We start from the raw sequence: 19,339 nt of genomic DNA on the forward strand, positions 1-19,339 counted from the left end.
TGATGCAATCAAATGAGTAATATTTATCTTTCCCTATATAGCTGCCGGAATGGTACGATCAAGTCATGTTTTTGGTTTACTCAATCGCTTACACAAACTCGACTCTGAATCCTTTGCTGTACGGCGGTCTAAATCAGGTAAGCCACTTACCTACTCTTGAAAATTGATTAACGATTTTCACGCACAGGCATTCCTAATATTGTCCTTGCGTAATCGTTCACCTGGAATGGCTTATTACAACATTTTGAGCCGGACAAAATGTTAAACATTCACAGCTTCATAGACTTTGATGTGTGTTGTGATTCGTTTCTAAATCTTTCTTTAAAAAAACCTTTGCGATTTTCCCACAGACCTACCGAAAGACTCTCATTCGCGTCTTGTTCCGCAAGTGCTGCAAATGGCGTTCAAACCGGAGTTCGGCCATTTCTATGCAAGGTGCGTAAAACTTGATATCTTTGGCGGCGCCAGCCTTGTGTCTTTCATGTCGGAATAAATAGAAGTTTCGTTCGCCTCGGCCTCGAAACTTACATACAAGTAGAAAGAACGGCATGGACGTATAGTGCTTCATTTTGTTCTCCGGTTCCGCCGCTGGATTTATACGGAAGACAAAGCGTATCCCTGTGGACAGCTCAACTTTTGATGGCTGAGCAGCAGCCAGCAGACAGTCGAACTAATTAACTATTATACTATTCACCTACATTTTGGTTTGGAACTCTCTTAGATCTTATATAGCGTCGGGTTTAGCCGTATGCACTCTTACGCAATTCACGAAGTTTCTAAGCTTTCATTTCCATTTAGAAGGAACTGTCAGAGATATAACAACTGATGTGGTTCGCGAAGCAATCAGCCCAGCATGACATTGATTTCTTCCAAAATAATTTCCGCGTAGAGAGCTGGGAGAGTTTAGAAAGCTACAGTATATGCATACTTTGTAGACTCAACGCCTAGTGTATTTGTCGACAGTTATACAAGATCTGACAAAATGGTTACTCTTGCGTGCCCAGTCTAGAGTGCAGTTTCAGTAGACGGCGTCACCATCAACAAAATACAATTGAGGCTGTAAGGGTAGAGAGAAAGAGAATATGCCAGGACGATCCGCTACGTGGAGATACTCAGCGAGGCGACACACGAACCGAACAAGGAAAAAAACATAGAGATGCTGGCTGATAACGACGGGAGAGATGTATACCAAAGGAAAATATATTTCTACCAAACAAGTTGAAAAAAATATTTTCAAGTACTTGTTATGCGTTCAAAAGGACTGGCGGTCAACAGAGACTCCAGGGAGACGCGGAAAAAGAAGAAATACTTGGGTAGCAGCAACGCGTCAGCATATAAGAAGCGGGGCCAAAAGGCTACATAGAATTCAAAAGAAGCATGCAAAAGTTATTCCGTCTAGCTATATTCAAACAGTCTGCGACCGAAAGCTAGAGAGAGAGGGAAAAATAAAAATGAAAGCAAAATAAACAAGAAATACATTTGTTTGTGGGTCTGTTGGAGCCACGGTTGGTAGGAGGTAGCGGCGGTAGCTAGGGAAATGCTGCTGCTGCTGGTATATCTTTCGAACTTGTTATTTCCTGTGCCTTATGTCCCTGGAGTTTCCTTGTTCACCGCTGCTGCTGCTGCAGTCGCGTCGTATAGAAAAAGAAAAAAAAAAAGAAGAAGTAGAGAATTTCCTCTCCGTTCTCTCTTTACTTTATGAATAAAGAGAAAAGAAAGAGAATTCAAGCGATCCTCTTTGCCCCATAAATTGTGCCGCTTTATGCGACAGCTGGTCGAATTGAGCGCAGTCCATTCAGGAAAACATCATGGGGGCCAGGCGACACTGGAATGACCAGCAGCGCGGCCTATTCCCGACCTCAATCGTTTCCCATCGAGAACACACCCAATTCCTTACGCCGTCCGAAAAACAAAACAGCGCAGCTATCAGAAGGAAACCGTGAAAACCGATGAAACAAAAAGTACGTCCGCAACCTGCGAGAGCAAAAATAAACGAACCACCTGGGTTTGCCTGTGCCGAATCTTATTTTCCATTCCGTCAAGCATAGTTTAGCGGCATCTAGCGGAAGGATATACATATTACATTTTGGTTGCGATCACAAGCACGCACACACATCTGCTCTGCGGAGAAGAGCGTCCAGTTTATATGTCAGATTAGACTTGTATACTTTTTATGTTTTCCGAAAGTAACACCTGCCGCTGACGCCGCCGCATCAGTCCCGTTTTTTCTTTCTACAAATTTTGTCTTAATGTCATTACGTAAACAGGCTCAATTCAGCTGGCCGAATTTCGAGCATCTCCGCGGGCCGGTGTTTGTAATAATCATCTGAGCAATTCGACACACTCGACCCGATTTGCCGTTCGTCGAGGGGGCAATAACATCAATCAGCAGACAGATGGTGGCTGAATATTACATTGTTTTTTTTCTTAGGCTTACAAGTGCTCAACAGATTTTAATGATTTTCCTTTCTTGTTCAAAATTTTCAAATGATATATTTTAGCTATTAGCGCCCAGCAGCGGAACCGGCTGAGCGTCCGCATTTCAACCACAGTGGCAACGTCCTCGATGAGGTGTCATTTACCGATGACTTCGGCGGCCGCCATCCATCCACCACCTGCAATGTCCGGAGTTGTCCAATTGGAACATCACACGGCACATCCAGCCGAATCCGGAATTCCCACTTGCGAAGTACCGGACCGTGAGCTCCGGTTCTCCGCCTCCAGGGCCAATCGATCGCGAACTGCCAGTCACCGTCGCCGCCAAGATTTCCTGGGCTAAATAATACAAACAAAACGTGCGAAAAGATAACAATACCTGAGTTGAATTTGGTTCCCAGCGCTTCAGATGTTTTTATAAATAAACTCCGGTGAACCTTTCACAATCCCCCACTGTTCTGTGTGTATACGTAGCTTATGTGTACAACATTGAATACACATCAGCAGCAGCATTGAAGCTGCCGGGTGAATATTCAAATGACAAATAAAAGAGAAAAAGAGGCGGGTTATTTATAGACTTGCGGGGGAGAAAAAGAACTTCAGTGCTGTGTTATATATTTGGCGATGCAAATGCTTCTTTCAAAACCTTTTGTACAAAATGAAAAATTCAAAACGAGAACAAGGAGGAGGAGAGAGTGAGAGAAAAGAGCGAGAGGAGACAGCGCGAAAATCGGGGTCACATATGATCAAAAAAGGAGCAGAAGTTGACGAGGAACGTAAGAGACACTGCATAGAATATTGGATATATATATTATATGTAACAGACGAGGACCAATGAAATCAAAACCAACAGAGGACGAGGAATATTATCATATGTAAATTTGGTTTTCTTCTTTTTCTTATAAAAACATCAGAGCGCAGACTGTTCTGTCTCTCTTCTTTCGATTCATTTGTTTTTTGTGATTTTCATTTTTTTTTTTGCTTGCTTTGCTGCTTCTTTTGATATTAAGATGATGTACAAAACACAGTACAAACAATTGCGTTCAGGGGAGGGGGAGAGACGCGGTATAAAAGATTGATAAGGGATCGATTTTAACCGGCAGACAAATGAGGGAGTGGCGTGTAACGACGAGACAATGCGTCAACAAGTCTGCTGTGTGTTTTCGTGAACGGAGTGTTTATTATTTTGTTTTCCCCTTTTTTATTTTTACTGAGACTGATTAAAAAAATCTCCGTATAACGTTACAGCCTCGTGTTGTCTGTTCGAGTGAAAAAAAAAAGTTTTTTATTTTACAAATAAGGGAGGGTTAAGGGAAGAAGAGTTTCACATCATCACTCGCCCGACAAACAATCAAGAATATATGACGACCATTTAATAAACGGATCGAAAAGATATCCCCCCTCCCTTCCCAAAAGAAAAAAAGCTAATCATCAGTTTCCGACCAATTAAAAGCAACAATTAGCTTTCTTATTATTTTACAATTGATTTCTTTTTTCAGCTTGCCTCTTTGTTTTAAGGTTTGCGTGCTGGATTTTTTCGCTATTTCATCATCAAATGAAGTGACGGGATGGCGACTCCTCGTCTAGCGATCACGCACACACGACAAACCCGTTATGTAGCCTACACACGGATATAATCAACGATTATAAAAAAGATTCGAAAACGACGCCATACTTAGAAGAAAAAATAAAGGAAATCAACCCAAAAACCAAAACTGATTTTGTTTTCTTTCGTATCTTGGTATTCGTTAATTTTTTTTTTATGTTTTCGCCATTTCTTTTTTGTATCTTTTATGTCTTGTTGGAATAATTTTTTTTTGCCTTCGTAGACATAGCGGTACAGGTCGCATAATATATAATTCAATAATAAAAAAAGACAAAGAGTGTGAGAGAGAGAGAGAGAAAGAGAGACATGGGGAAGCGAAAAATACAACATTTCCATATCGGGTCACTGATGAAATCAAGGAATATTTATATATACGTATGATAGACGCACGCAATCAAATTTTTCTCCCTATAATGTTTTTGCATCAATGTACCTTTTTTCTTTTTTTTTTTTATCTCTTCTGCTTTCAACAGGAACCGGAGAAAGGGTATAGGAGGGAAGCAAGAGAGAGAGAGAGAGAAGAGATTGAATTTTCTGTACAACATATTTTGTCTCTTAATTGATTTTTTTTTGTCGTTCTTGTTTGCTTGAAGCATATCATTTTTTGGGGGTGGGGAATCCAAGAGGACGAAATCTATAGACTCTTTTCTACATTATACACGGGCAATATGAGAGAGAGAGAGAGATAAAAGAAAAACACTCGCCCCCCGAAAAAAAACTGGGGCACCAAATGGGCCAAAAATAAGGGAAACATTTCCTAGAACTAAACAAGGATAAACACCTGAACAGAGATGATTAAGTTTGATAAGCTTCGTATGTGAATTTTTAAATTTTATCGACGCAAATATTTCTTGATTTTTCTTTTAGACACAAAAGAGTTTTGTACGCTCCGTATTACAAAAAAAGTTTCTTCGATCTTCTTCTTATAGTTTTCCATTTTTTTTTGTTTTGTTTTTTGTTGGTTTGTTTTCGCTCACGTCGGTTAAACCCAACTGCAAGGCGGGGGTAATAATATTGGGACGAGGAAACAACTTCTTTGGCTTCATTGTTTTTCTCCTTAATTTTTTTTTGTGTGTTTGTTTGCTTAACGTTTTTCCTTTTTTGTACAAAAATTGATTGAAATGTCGATGAGACTTTATGTGATCCTCGCCGGTGACCTACTTAAACGTCTTGTTACATTTAACTCACACTCAACTGCATGTGGAAACATTAAAACTTTTCTTTTTTGAATTAAACAAAAAATTCATCACTGGGTTTTTTCTTCTTCTTCTTTTTTCTTATAGCGGTTATTTATGTAACGTCGCACTCGATGTGTTGACTATACAAGTCTCAATCGAAAGTTAGTCGAACAAGGCCAGCAGGTCGTCGTTGGTGCTGTTGACGCACAGACTTCCGGCGCTGAGTTGGCCGCTGAGACTGTTGCCGCTACCGCCGACGCTGCTTCCGCCGCTGGATGGAGGCGTCGCCAGTTCGGGTGGGTCCAGGTAGGAAAGTAAATCCATCGGGTCCACCACACTGTCCGGCAACAACTGGGGAAGAGAACAATAATTGTTATAGAGAACCACGTCTGATTTTCCAGTTAATTTGAACTTACATTGAGACCTTCCTGGCCCTCGCCACCGCCATCGATGACAGCCGCTGGATCGAAATTCAAATCGGATGAAAGATCCAGCTGAGCCAGGGTGTCGTTCCGTATCGCCTGCTGTTGCTGTTGTTGTTGGGTCTGCTGTTGTTGCTGGTGGCCCATGTTCAACATATTGGATGGCGTTTGCGGTGCGTGAAGTGAACTCCGGTGACTGCTCCCCTGGGCGCTGGTGCTGTTGCTGTTGTTGCCCGTGGACGATAAGCTGTTGCCCGATCCAGGGCCGAGGAGGATTCCCGCGTTGTTGAGCGAGGCGCTGTTGACCAGCGAGTTCATCTGTTCGTTGAGAGATTTGCCCATGGAATTGAGCGGATCCAGGGAGTTGACCGAGTCCATCAAATTGCTCAAAGGATCTTGGCTCTGCGTGGCGCTCATCGTGTTGGTGCCGCTCAGACCACTGCCACTGCCACTGCCGCCGACCGTGTTCCAGTCGCCGCCGTTGAGGATGTTGTCGAAAGGAGATCCCATGGCGTTGCTGGTCATGATCTGGCCGGCGCTGTTATTGCCGCTGCTGCCCGTCATTCCGTTCATCATCGAGCCACTTGCTATACCTGGAAGGTAAAGAAAAATAAACAAACGACAGTTGAGAGAAAGTTGCTGGAATGAGGTGAACCAAAGTCCTTACTGTTCATGTCAGGTGGGCAGAAGGGGGACAAGGACTGGCCCAGATCCCAGTTGGGCATGGTGGGTAAGGTCACGCTGCCCGGTGACATCACTTTGGCTCTCTTCGAGCCGTGACATGAAGTTTCCTGGCCACCGTCGTCCTCCGTTTTGACGCTGGCGCTCATCAGCTTCTGGTTGACGGGCCGCCAATTGGCCGCCGAGTCGATGGTGACCTCTTCGGCGTCAGAGGCGCTGCTGCTGTTGGAGCTCAGCGTGTTGAGAATGCCCCACAAGTACTGGTCGATCTCCAGTCCCTCGAGCAGCGCCGTTTTACTACGGGCAAAAAGAAAAGAAAATAGAAAAAATGAATAATCACGTTCCATAAAAAGAAAAAAGATGAATCGAATCAAAGAAATGATGCGGGCATTGATCTCGGTTGCCTGTAACAAGGCCAAGCCAGAAGACGGGCAAGGAAGAGTTGAGCAACGGGAATAACTTACTTGCAAACTGGGCATTTCCAAGAGCCTCGATCACAATTCATCTGCAGGTAGGACTCGAGATCGAAACACTGAATGTGCTTGCACTCGTGGCCGCGGGCAGGTAAAGCTATCCGCTTGAAGGTGATCGGACATTTTAATGAGACCTGTTTGTCCGTCGGAGAAGAATCGTGACAACATACGTACAAAAAATAAATAAATAAATAAATCCTCATAAGACATTTAGCCAAAATGTTGGACTTAGAAAAAAATATATACAAGATCGAGAGGAAATGTGACGGGTCTACGTCGAGGATTTTGACAAGTTGTCATTCAAATCACCTTGATAGCTGTTTGCTCAACTCCATCGCCGTCGCAACTGACGCCCGTCGGGCTGGTGGAAGAGACGGTGCCGTTGGCCGCGGCCGCTGCCGCCACGCTGTTGAAATTGCGTTTGATTTTGGTGATGCAAAGGTCAGCGGGCAGCAATCGCTTGCGGTAAAGACCTTGCAGAACGGAGCGGACGCTCGGCCGGTGGACGACTTGAAGGACGAACAAGTGCGACTGCGTTGTAAAAATCAGACGGTCAATTACAAACCGAGAAAAAACGGACAATTATTTTTCCAAGTCCAACTTACGCAACAGCAGGCCGACACGGTGATCTGGATGGTGTTGCGTCCAACTTGGCAAACGTCTTTGAGGTAGAGGGGCTTGTGGGCCGCTTTATTCTCTCCCCGGTCGATGTTGAGTGGAGTGGCGTTGACCGACACCTGGACGCTGGCCGGCCAATTAGTATTCATGGCTCTGTCTTCGTGATGAAAACATTTTAACTGCAGCTCCAGGTCGTTTCTGTTTTGTGTCGTTTTCCGGTTAGGATGTACGCGACCCCCACGAAAGAAGACGAGTTAAATAAATAAATAAATAAAAAGAGAAGAGATTAGTTGAAAATTCTAAAAGAAAACCAGTTCTTCAAGAGGGGTTTACCTCCACATAATGGTCTGATGGACGGTGGGTTTCAGCTGGAATACGTGGTTGCTGACAGCCAAGTTGTGTTCGAGTCGGAACGGTGATAACAGGATGCCGTCTCGAACAGGGAAAGTCAATCGAAGTTCATCGTCTTCTATGAAAAAAACCAAACGAAAATCGTGAATTTCAATGCCAGTCGACAAAAATTCTTCTTCTTCTAGTTTTATAGACATTTTATCATCCACTTTGTATCTTTTCTTGTTTTTTTCCACCCCAGCAGGTGCTGTTGCGTGTCACAATTCGACATTGGGGGGCAAGGAAGTCAATCAACGGTCTATTTGGAACGCTAATGAGTCTTATCGTTGAATTTTTAATCAACTGGACGTACTAGGTTGTCCCAGGGCCAGCGTCGGTTTGATGTCGCTGTTGGGACTGGCGAAAGGGGGTAGGTTGGCGGCCGGCGTCAATGGCGGCGTCGGGTTGCCGGGAATGGGACTGTGCTGGAATCCCGCGCCCACTGGAGGTTGTTGCTGCTGCTGCTGGAGCTGCTGCTGCTGTTGCTGCTGCTGCTGGAACTGCAGTTGTGCGGGTTGTTGCTGGAGTTGTTGCTGCTGCTGAAGCATTTGCTGTTGTTGTGATGTGTTTTGCATCATCATGGACTGTGAAAGATCAAGTTTTAGTTCTATTATTCAATTGGGCATCCAATGTGGTAATGCTCACCTGTTGGGAGGGGTAATACTGTTGTTGTTGTTGCTGCTGCTGTTGCTGCTGCTGTTGATTGACCATGTTGCCATTACCGTAGCCGTACTGGGTCCCGCTGGCGGTCGTTCCGTTGTTGTACCCCATGTTCATGTTCATTCCGTTCATGTTGTTCATGGGCCGGAGATTGGCGCCGCCGTTCATCATCCCACCACCTCCTCCTCGTTGCATTTGAACGCCGGGACCGTTGGGATTCTGGTAGCCTCCTCCTCCTCCGCCGCCGCTTTGCATGTTCTGCATGGGCTGGTACTGTTGTTGGCTCTGTGGTTGTTGTTGCTGTTGCTGAGGTCCAGCAGCGAATCCCGGTCTCATGCCCATGTAACCACCCTGAATAGAAGAGTTTGGTGTTATCCAACAAATCCCAGACAAACAATTAAATTTCGTGAATTGACTAGTTACCTGAGCGGGACCGTACATGGCCTGTCCGTAATTATTCATTTGCTGCTGCTGTTGTTGTTGCTGTTGTTGTTGTTGCTGCTGCTGCTGATGTCGCTTTTGCGAACTGTGCTGGGCAGCGTTAGGATAGGGAGCGTGTCGGCCCCGATACATGGGGCTGTTCATGCCGGCCTGTCCCGAGCCATAAGGGTCCTTTTCAATTAAACGGCAGATTAGAATCGTTCGACAAATTAAATCGAGTGCGTTTTAATTTACCTGCTGCATGGATGACATTTTGGTCATTCCATTTTGCTGGAAACCAGCGGCACCAATAGGTCCAGCTCCGTTGCTCATCATCATGTTGCCACCACCCACTCCTGGGTTGTTACCGGTGGCCCCCATGTTGTTCATGACGGGCCCCATCATCCCGCTGCTCATCACCGGGCCAAAGTTGCCTTGGCCGTTCGACACTCTCGTCTGCTGCTGCATCATGCCGTACTGGTTGACGCCATTAAAGCCTTGCTGGCCCATGCCGCCCATCTTCAAAAGCAAGAAAACATGTTGTACAACCACCCAAGAAAATATGTTTTTTAACAAAATTTTGGCGGGGACTTTTTGAATACCTGATTGTAACTGAGATCGTTGCGCTCGTTGTGCTGTTGCTGTTGGAGACCGACGACTCCGACTGAGGTGACTGCATCCGGCGGAGTCACTCCGGGCGTCGGCGTACCCATTCCACCTTGATAACTGTTGTTGCCCGATGACCCACAGAGAGGAGAACAACACGGTGACGGCAATCGACGCCAACAACCATCCAGAAAACCAAGCGCACAGAAAAATTAAGGATAAAATAATTTAGTCGAGGAAAAGAAAATGTAGAAAACGACACACACACACACACACACACACACACAACTGTTCGCTGTCACAGTCGGATAGGTATTGAGCCGGGGCTACGACGACGACAGTGACACACACACACACACGCACAGGAACCAGCTGAAGAGGTCGGCGGCTGTGTGAGTGTGTGTGTTATTTTTTTTTGTGTTTTTCCTTGCTCTAGCTCCCCTCTATAACGAAACATCTGCGTTGGTTAGGAGGGGAAAATGAGGGGGGAGGGGTGGTGGGGGGCTTGAATGGGCCGCCCAGCAGACGGCATCCAGGAGAGCGCTGCAGTAGCCCCATGAATGGAACATGTGTGGATCAGTATTATAAGGGGCTACTATTGGCCAGGAATTGGGACGGGAGTTGTTATAAGGGTTTGTCAGGCTCGGAGTTATGACATATAGGGGGGGGGGGGGGGGTTGGATAGGGGGAGTTTTGGTGTGTCGTCCTCTTGGTAAAGTTTGTGTCTCACCTGGCTGCCATATTGGTCCGGAACGATGCGGCTGTCGAGGAATTCTTGGCAGAAGAGGAGGAGGAGGACTGGTGTGACTGCTGCTGCTGCTGCTGGTGGTGCGGATGGTGGTAGCCGTTCGCGACGGACGAATTGTCCGACTGTCCGAAAGAGGACGGCGCCGATGCTGATCCGCCGGTCGACCCGCTCGCGCCCCAACTGGACGCTCCCGTTACTACCGACAGCTGCTGTTGTTGTTGTTGTTGCTGTATCTGCTGCTGCTGCTGTTGGGCCCCGCCTCCCGTCGACGACCACTCACTACTGTTGGCGTATACACCATCCATCGAAAAAAGGGCCCGGCCGATCGCAATGGAGGAAACGGCATTCAATCAAATGAAAAAGGAGAAATAGAAATAGAGAAAAAAAAGGACATCGTTAGACAACGCGTTTTTTTTTTTTAATTTTATTTCACTGGAACCTTGGAATTGCGACACACACAGACAAAAACAGACGCTCGCACGAAGCTGTGTGTGTGTGTACCTACTAATACACCAACGTACGTACGTGGCGCATGTACAGACGGCAGGGCCAGCAGCGCTGCTGTGTACACACAGCCGCACATACGCACAATCAACATATATAAAGGCCATTCAAATTCAACCTTGCGAGACCCCACCGGCCCCACGGACTTGTGTAGCTACAGGTAGAAATTGATATCGAACAAAAAGAGAAAGAGTCAAACAAATAAAAAGAAATAACTTTTTTTTCCCCTTTTTTACATATATACTGTACACTGTAGCGCTAACTAGACCCTCCCCCTTTTTTTCTTTTGGGGGGGGGTTTGTTATCTTTTTCTTCCGGCGGATAACGAGCGATGAAAATATATATTTATTTCATTCGACTCGAATTGTTGTTGTTGTTTTTGTTGTTTCGGGGTAATTTGAGATGAACTTTTTTTTTGGTTCGGTGTAATTAAATACGAAAGAATATATCCGGCCGGAGATCCTTTTTTGGCCGCCGACCGGATCTATACATTTTCTTTCTTTTCTTATTTTCTCTTTATTGTAAATAGATTTATTTAAGTTTGGTTTCTCCCCGGTGGCCGACGGCGGCCCTTGTAACCTTTGTCTACGTCTTGCCAGTAACTGGTATAATCCTGACGATACGCTGCCTCTTAGGAGAAGGACTGAGGGCCGACAAGGAGCCAACCAATTTGCGCCAAAATGATAGCTGAGAAGAGAGGTAACAGATAGACTACTGGCAGTAGAGGCTTTGAGTTTCCTCCGCATTTCAGACAAGAGGTACAGCAGCAATACGCACACTCTTCTAGCTCGACTATAGATTACTCGTATAAAAAGGGAACGAACGAACGGGGTGGTCAGGTCACGGGCGGCTGCACGCGCGCCAGCCTCTCCCGCGAAATCTTTCGACCAAAGGATACGAGTCAGAATAATATAAAGCAACAAGAGTGGAGAGAGAAAGACACTGAGAGAGAGAGAGAGAGCCATAAAACACACAAAAGACAAAAACATTTGGAGGCTTTTTCGGATAAGGTTATTACGCTGTGTACAGAATCTACACATATCGCGTTGGCTTTCCCGTCACGCATGCGACTCGCTTCTTCTTTCTTTCTCGTTATTTTTATTTCCCTCTTCTTTTATACTCTACATTAGATGTGGGTCCTGTGAGTGTGTGTGTGTGTGGAGAAAAGATGGGTATAAGGTTGTTTTTTTTTTCCCTTTTTTCCATCCGCTTGCGACATTGTCTTTTTCTTTTCTTTATTGTTTTCTTTCTATATTCTTTTCTCCCCACTGTGTTTTTCTCTCAATTCTTTGTCTCTTCTTTCCACCTTTTAAGGGAAAAAAAATATATATATAAGACGATGGGCTGCAGCTTGCTTAACAAGACACACACACACACACACATCCTTGAAGACTTGCTGACTCGCTGCTGATGGAAGAACAAAGAGGGGCTAGACCATGGATCAACGCTGCGCTACACGATGGATGGGCCTCGGCTTTTTATTGATGGTGAGCGCTAGACGTAAGGGAATTTCATTTTTATTTTTTTTTATTTTTTTCTGATATTGAATAAGAACTCGACGCCAGTTATATTATCAACGCGAAAAAATGGCTCCCGGTGTGACGTACGCAAGTGATGACCCCAATTTACCAACCCAAGAGGAATTAACTATTTTTATAGTAGGTGACCTCCATCACCTAATAACCGTTGGTAATAAGGACTCTATGGAAACCCACTGACCCATTCATTATTTCTATTTTCCTTAAAAAAAAATAAAATTGAGAGAGAAACCCCGCCCTGTTTTGTGTTAAAAAATAAAATAAGAAAAAGGTGACGGGGGTTTTTATTTGTTTTTCCTTGGATTTCTCCGCCGAGTTTCTTTAAAGGATACGACCGTCATCGCTCGGCGGCGGTGAGGCAACGAGCCGAGGCGAAGAGAAAAAGATTAAAAAAAGTCCGTGCGTATGTATATGTACGCGCAGTGCGCACGCCAAAAGATAAATCGAGAAAGAGAGAGAGTGGCACAAATGGGACAAACGAGCATTTGACGAATCAGTAAGTAAATACACAACGGGCGAATTTTACCAGCAGCGCTCAGAATGACGAAAGAACAGCGCACGCGGGTACAATAGTAGCTACGCACAACAACAACACGGAGGAATGTGTCGAAATTGAAAAATGTTTCGTGATTGTCTTGAGGTTTATTCGTGTCCCTGTGTACTCTCTCGCCTTTTATTTTATTTTCTTTGGTTTTTCGCCCATTTTGTGCGTCCCTGCGCCAATGTCGAAATTTCTCCCTTTCAGCGACGGCCATGACGAGGGCGAGAAAAGAGCAAACAAAAGACTATCGCCCAATGTTTGCATCAACGTAAAGTGCCGTGCAAAAAAATAAAAAAAGAAAGAGGAAGGACGGGAGATCATTCACGCAAATCAACTCGACGTAATATACAGCCACCGCGTCTATCTGCCCATAGTCCTCGATTGGATTTGAATTTAATACGGTCTTGTATTGAGTTCAAGGATTTCTCTAAAGAAAAAACATTTTCGGCCAGCCCTCCTCCCCCAATGAGAAATGGGGAAACGATATATTTTATTAGTGAGCCAGCGTAGAGACGGATATGATTGTTATAACAGAAGCCAGTCAGGCTGATTGCGCCCGGATTCAATGGCAAAACCAACGGCTACACGAATAAATTGCGATATCGACATTGTATTGATATGCTTTTGTACGTATGTAACAAGTAGCGGATTTACTTTTTTTGTTATTATTATTTTTCGGGTGGAAGGGAGGTGGTACAACCTTGAGTGGATGTATGGACAGGTGGGAGCAGAGTCGGATTGAATGTTTTTGAGAGAAAGGTTTTTCCCGGCTGACCGTTACGCACCTGTGCCGATGCTAAATGCATACCAAATAAAATGAATAACACAATCGAAATCGAAAGAAACGGACATGTGACGACACCTTGAAAAGAAAATAAAAACCGCGTTCTGTTACACACAAAAATGAATATATAAATTTTATTGATGTAGAATATCGATGACGCAATATTTGAAATTCATTAAGCGACGTTACGTTATTATTTCGTGATTTTCTCTGCCGTTTGCGTGCAGATCGGAGACGTGAAGAAAAAAAAAAGAGAAACGTCGTGAGTATATTTTCACGGATTATTATCTAACCAGTCCATCAGCGGCGACTGGGCAGTTGATGAAACTTAAAAAAAGAAATTCAATTTCATAAGGAGATAGAAAAAAAAAAAATGATATCGTTCGCTACTGGTTGCGCGCAGTTCATTTCGTTATTTTTCAACTGATAAAAAAAGGTTCGACCTCGATACGAGGCTACGAACGGCTAATGAATTTCCACCAACGAAAAATTTAAAAATAAAAAAGAGAAAGAGTTGAAAGATTAGCAATCAGCTGCCAACGCAAACTCGCCCTCCATTTCGATATAGAACCGATAGGCTACCGCCACTAACCGCCTCAATCGTTCGATTGCCTCTCACTCGAGTCCATCTATCAGCGTGATTGAGAAAGTCATCATTTCCATATCGGCGCTCACCGGCGTACCTCACCGACATCTCTTTGCTCATTTTCCCAGAGTCGCCACACCCAAAATGAGACATTTTGAGATATAATCAAATTATAAAATTAATTCAACAACAAAAAAAGTCCAGGCTATTAATAATTATGGGGAAATTTCATCGCGGTGAAAAGGTGGAAATGCGTCGACGAATGTTTTATAGCGGGTGTAATGGACACCGCAGGATCGCGGTGGATACATTACAGGTAATAGAACAAGAGAGGCGAAAAAATTAAAAAAGCTGATGGGCTTTGAACGTCCGTGTTCACTCGAGAGTAAACGATGACATTAAGGCTGTGTGTTGCTGCTTAATTTTTCGTTTTTTTTTTCTGGGCTTTTCTTCTCTTTCACGGTTTCTTCTTCTTCTTTCTTCCATGAAAGTCGAAAAATTATACGCGTGTAGCCACAAGAGAGAGAGAGAGAAAGAAGAGTTCCTATTAAGGACCTGCAGGTAGGTATTTTTTTAATATACATACACACACATTTTCATTCCTTTGAAAAGAAAAAAAAAAACGTCAAAAAAACGAACGAACGAACGATGGAACGTGAAAGAAAGGAATAGGAAAACAGCCGGGAGCGATACCAGTGTGTGTGTGTGAAAGAGAGAGAAGGAAGCCGAGTTCTTATCGTGTCATCACAACAGCAGCGGTCAAGAACACAAACCACCGCAGTGTGTCTGTCTGTGTGTGTGTCTGTGTGTGTGTGTATATATAATATACATATAAAGTAAGTATCTAGTAGAGTACTGCTGGCCTCCATCCTTGTCTGTGTATCTCTACCTACAATAATAATAATAATACATATTTTTTCTCGGAAGAGAAAAAGGCGGAGAGAAAAAGAAATGTCTGGCGGATAAGAAGAAGAAGAAGAAGAAGCAACTTGTTGATTTTTCTTCTTTTCTTGTTTCTATATTTCGAGAATTGCTGCGTTGTTGTATGTAGATGCTGGGCGACGGTGGCGCTGCCCTCGCCCCGCAGAGAAGAGGAACGCAGACAGACGGGGGCGAGTTGCCTGTGTCTTTATAAGGCTCGTTTCTACTTGGTGTATATATGTGTGTGTGTTGTGTGTGTGTGAGCGCGGTTACATTTGATTTCTCTAATGTCTAACTCTTTCGTCTAGATGAACTCGGCTGGAATTTTGATTTGAAAAAGCGCGCCACCGCACGTACCAACCAAATTAGGACGGGCCCTTATATAACACCTTCTCCGCGCCCGCGCACTGACCACCTTTTCTATTTTATTCCGCTAAAAAAAATATTTTTTTGTTGTTGGGGGGTTGAAAAAAAAAAAAAAAAAAGTAGATTCTGGCTCGGTTTTATCTGGGCGGGTCATAAATAATATCGCAGGAAGCCAAGTAAAAAAAAAGTGAGAAAAAATAAAATAAAAAAAAAGTACAAAAAAGAAAAAAATCAGAGCAGAAAAACTCGGAGAAATGCAGAATGGTAAATATAGAACCCCGAAAGGCGAAATAAGAGAAAGGGCCAACAACTACCATCAGAAATCTCAGTGACGTAAAAATAAAATTAAAAAAAACACCTGAAACTATATTTTGTTTTTCTTCTTCTATCTTGTGAAGTGAGTTTGGAGGCCGGCCCAGAGTCCATAAAAACTCTACAGACTATAGCTGCTACTCACTTTATTTAAAATATTTAAAGGTCCTAGGTGAAATACCATACAATAGGAGGAGGAGCTAAAGGCTCAATCGTGTGTTTGAATAGGGGGAGAGAGAGCCGGCCGTCCGTCCGCAGCAGCAGTCCCGCGTCCGCCTTGCATTTAAACATTTTGGCACGGGCTCAAGGTCTTCTCACCTTATCTCTACACAGTCCGTCTCTCTCTCTCTCTCCTTTTATTCCAACTGATATTCATTTCTTTTTATTTCTTCTTCTTTTTTCCTCCCGGAGTTTATTTATTTTTCCTACGGCATCGCCAGCATAGCCGGTGCGGAATGAGAATCTTTTGAAGAAGAAGGAGAAAAAACTGCACCGTGAAAAGGCCAGGAAGTCCCCCCACCCCTACCTTCCCAACTTGTCAAAATTCAAAAGAAATGACGAAATTTTTAAATTTTTCTTTTGGTTTTAATCAAACGAAAATACAAGCGGAATGGATTCATATCTTTTTGGTTACATTCTTATTCAATGCTCATCGTCTCTCTCTCTTTTTCTTACGTGTTCGTCCTTGTTCTCCGAGATTATATTCCCAGAAGTTTGGTTGAACACAAAAAAAAATAAAAACTTTTCTCTAGAAGAAAAAACTGAATTGACTCTCTTCTCGTTCGTATCTATGGAGCGCCGTTTGAGATTAAACCCACCCACTGCCGCCCCACCCGTTCCCTCCCTGTTTTGTTCTTTTCAGGGTCGAACTCGCAGGCGAACTTCACTCTGACATTGAGGAATAAAAAAAAAATATTTAAAATAAAAAAAAGATGGTGGCATCCGAGCTGGCTCCGGTTGTTTTGGAGGGTACATATTGGATGCTGCTGAGCGGCGGCCTCCCCCCTTACTACCATCTCCACTTCATTCTTTAATATTCTTTTACATATTTTTTTTTTTTTCCTTTATTCCTTTTACGGGAGTTTTCTTCTTTTATCCGGTTATGAGGCTGACGTCACTCGACGATACGCTAAACGACAAGAGCCAAGACGACGACTAAATTTGTTTTATTTTTTGAAAAATAAAAATACTCGAGAGTTATGCAATAACTGACTGCGCATTGTTGTTGTTGGCGTGAGCCTACTCTTGTTTGCTCCGTTTCATCAATGCGCCGTAACACTCTCACCCCCTCGGTCTATTCTCTTGATCATAATAAAGAGCGTCGTCCAGGACTCTTATCTCCGTGTGTGTCGCCCAATAGTCTGAGAGAAAAAGAAGGAAACGAGCGTTGACAACTGGGGGGGAGCTGAGATTGAGCCAAATAAAAGCGGCGGTCGTGTGCAGTGCAGTGGGCGCCACATACACCACGCGGCCGCACGGCTGTTGTCTAGAAGCTATTGTATTTGATATGACGTTAGATATTATATTATAGGACGGGTTGCCTCCCACACAGCGGCGCCCTATATATCCCGATGTGTGTGTATATCAATCCCGCTGTATACCCACCTCCTGGGCCACCCACCCACTGCCCTTTTTCTCTCCTTGCGCCGAATCAATAAAGAGACTGCGTCACACGTACACTACTACTACACTATGCTACTTACTCCACATATATATACACACACAAAAGACTTGTGTATCCCTTTTCTCTCTCTCTCTTTGAGGACAGCCCAGGGGGGGGGGGGATGGAGGAGGGGGAGAACATTGAAACTGGTGGATCAATCCCGCGGACTCCCGACAAACACACACACAGAGAGAAGGAGAAACAAGCATATAAATATATATATATGTACACTAGTGTAGTGTACAGTACGGCGCTTTAGTCGCACGGTGAAAAGACCAATGGCAAACGATAGGGAAGACCCTGGACGCAAAGTGCGTGCAAAGTGGGTGGGGGACATGGTGGTGGGGGAGAATCTGGGCTAAAATGGGCGGGCCTCCTGTTTTTCTTTTTCCTTTTTTTTCATTCGGCTCCTGATGTGGCCGCTGCTCCTCTTGATGAGAGAATAGACTTCACTTTTTTTCTTTCCCCCCGTCTGCAAGTCACGCGGGATCTTCCTGTCCCTCTAATCCCTGGGCAGCTTTTTCTACTTCCCAGTAAAAGAAGGAGAAAAGAGATTTCTTTTATTCCTGCGACACCGAGAGGCCAAACACCAAGGCGAAGAAAAAGAAGAAAAAGAAAAAGAAGAAGGGTGGGGTGGGCGACATTGATGAACAAGATCGATGGATCAATCTTGATGGTATTAATTAGTCCTGACCGGAGATGGGCGGGTCCAAGAAAAACAAAAGGCGCGCGATATTTCCCCCCTTTTTAAATCGACTAAAAGTATACATGTATACAATAGAGTGAGAGTTAATCAGAGAGAGAGAGAGAGTTAACTGAGAGCAGTAGGAGGAGGAGCCTCTATATTATATCGAGTGTGTGTGTGTGTGTGTGTATGGGAGAGAGAGAGAGAGAGGTGATGTGTTTTTCGGTATCGATCGGTCGGGAGCTATTGAGAGACACCGGGAGAAAATGGGTGGGGGGGGGGATTGGGAGGCGGCAGCTTATGCTCTCGCGTGTAGCTCCGTGAGATGAGAAAAGGAGGCGCGCAAGAGGGGGGTTGATGGGCGGTTCATTATTGCCGCTGATCAATTGCCAGAGACCAACACACACAAGAGGAGGAGGGGGGACAAACACACACACACAACAGAGGGAGAAAATGGGTCCGTCGGATGGATGGGTGGGGTTCTACACTCTATCTATCTACTCTCTAGCTCTCTTCTATAGTTCTATGTAATATAAATATAGAGCACTAAAGCCAAATAGAGAGGAGAGTAGAGAGATGAAGGGGAGAGAGAGAGAGAGAGAAGGTTATGATGTCCATCTGCGCTGACTTTGGGGTCGACCGAGGCGCAGATCAATACCCGCCGATTCCTCCTCCTCTTCTCTCACCCGGCAACTCGACTTTTTTTCCCCTCATTTTCTTTCGCCAGGGATGATGCGAGAAGCTCCCGCAACTCCCGCACCAGATTGACTAGTACTACCCGACATAATAGACGAGGCAAAGGCGCCCTATTCTCATCCCGAACCCCCCCAAAAATATTTTTTCTTGTCGCTTCGTTCATGTTCTTCATCTCTCAACGAATAAATTTCCCATTTCGTTCGAGGGGCGAACAGAAAAATCACAACATTTTCTTATTTTAAAAAGAAGAAGAATAGAAAAGAAAGAGAGTTCAGACCTTCACATAATATAACGTAAAGGTTGGGATGTTATGCATGTGCATAGGCTATACTATGTCTAACCCCTCGGCCGCGGGTCGGCGGGAGAGAGAATTCCTCGACTCCCGTCGTGCGGTCCTCCCTTCTATTTTTTCTCTTTCCTTTCTTATTTCGAATGTAAACATTTTCGAGAAGAAAAAAACCTCCATCTTCATCATCTTCTTTCTTTCTTTCTCTCCATCACAAGT

General features: G+C 44.4%; 2 protein-coding genes across 3 annotated transcripts in view; one reads left to right on the forward strand and one right to left on the reverse strand.

Annotated features, from left to right (window-relative positions):
* The window catches only part of LOC124341023 (QRFP-like peptide receptor), a 15,926-nt gene extending 12,658 nt beyond the window's left edge, over nt 1–3,268 (forward strand). For both annotated transcript variants that reach the window (XM_046793907.1, XM_046793909.1), the window contains exons 8-11: nt 42–137; nt 351–435; nt 2,268–2,399; nt 2,502–3,268. In XM_046793907.1, the coding sequence (XP_046649863.1) occupies nt 42–137; nt 351–435; nt 2,268–2,399; nt 2,502–2,779 (591 nt within the window). In that variant the 3' untranslated portion in view covers nt 2,780–3,268. The remainder of the gene's footprint in view (nt 1–41; nt 138–350; nt 436–2,267; nt 2,400–2,501) is intronic.
* LOC124340822 (zinc finger MIZ domain-containing protein 2-like) overlaps nt 3,035–19,339 on the reverse strand; it is a 25,504-nt gene continuing 9,199 nt past the window's right edge. The window contains exons 2-14 of the mRNA XM_046793527.1: nt 10,221–10,520; nt 9,487–9,610; nt 9,140–9,403; nt 8,888–9,076; nt 8,450–8,815; nt 8,118–8,388; nt 7,748–7,883; nt 7,402–7,612; nt 7,106–7,327; nt 6,788–6,930; nt 6,310–6,620; nt 5,637–6,235; nt 3,035–5,571 (exon numbers count right to left, since the gene is read on the reverse strand). Of these exons, the coding sequence (XP_046649483.1) occupies nt 5,383–5,571; nt 5,637–6,235; nt 6,310–6,620; nt 6,788–6,930; nt 7,106–7,327; nt 7,402–7,612; nt 7,748–7,883; nt 8,118–8,388; nt 8,450–8,815; nt 8,888–9,076; nt 9,140–9,403; nt 9,487–9,610; nt 10,221–10,520 (3,325 nt within the window). The 3' untranslated portion in view covers nt 3,035–5,382. The remainder of the gene's footprint in view (nt 5,572–5,636; nt 6,236–6,309; nt 6,621–6,787; nt 6,931–7,105; nt 7,328–7,401; nt 7,613–7,747; nt 7,884–8,117; nt 8,389–8,449; nt 8,816–8,887; nt 9,077–9,139; nt 9,404–9,486; nt 9,611–10,220; nt 10,521–19,339) is intronic.

The sequence above is a fragment of the Daphnia pulicaria genome, chromosome 5 (assembly GCF_021234035.1).
Source record: "Daphnia pulicaria isolate SC F1-1A chromosome 5, SC_F0-13Bv2, whole genome shotgun sequence".
Lineage (NCBI taxonomy): Eukaryota > Metazoa > Arthropoda > Branchiopoda > Diplostraca > Daphniidae > Daphnia > Daphnia pulicaria.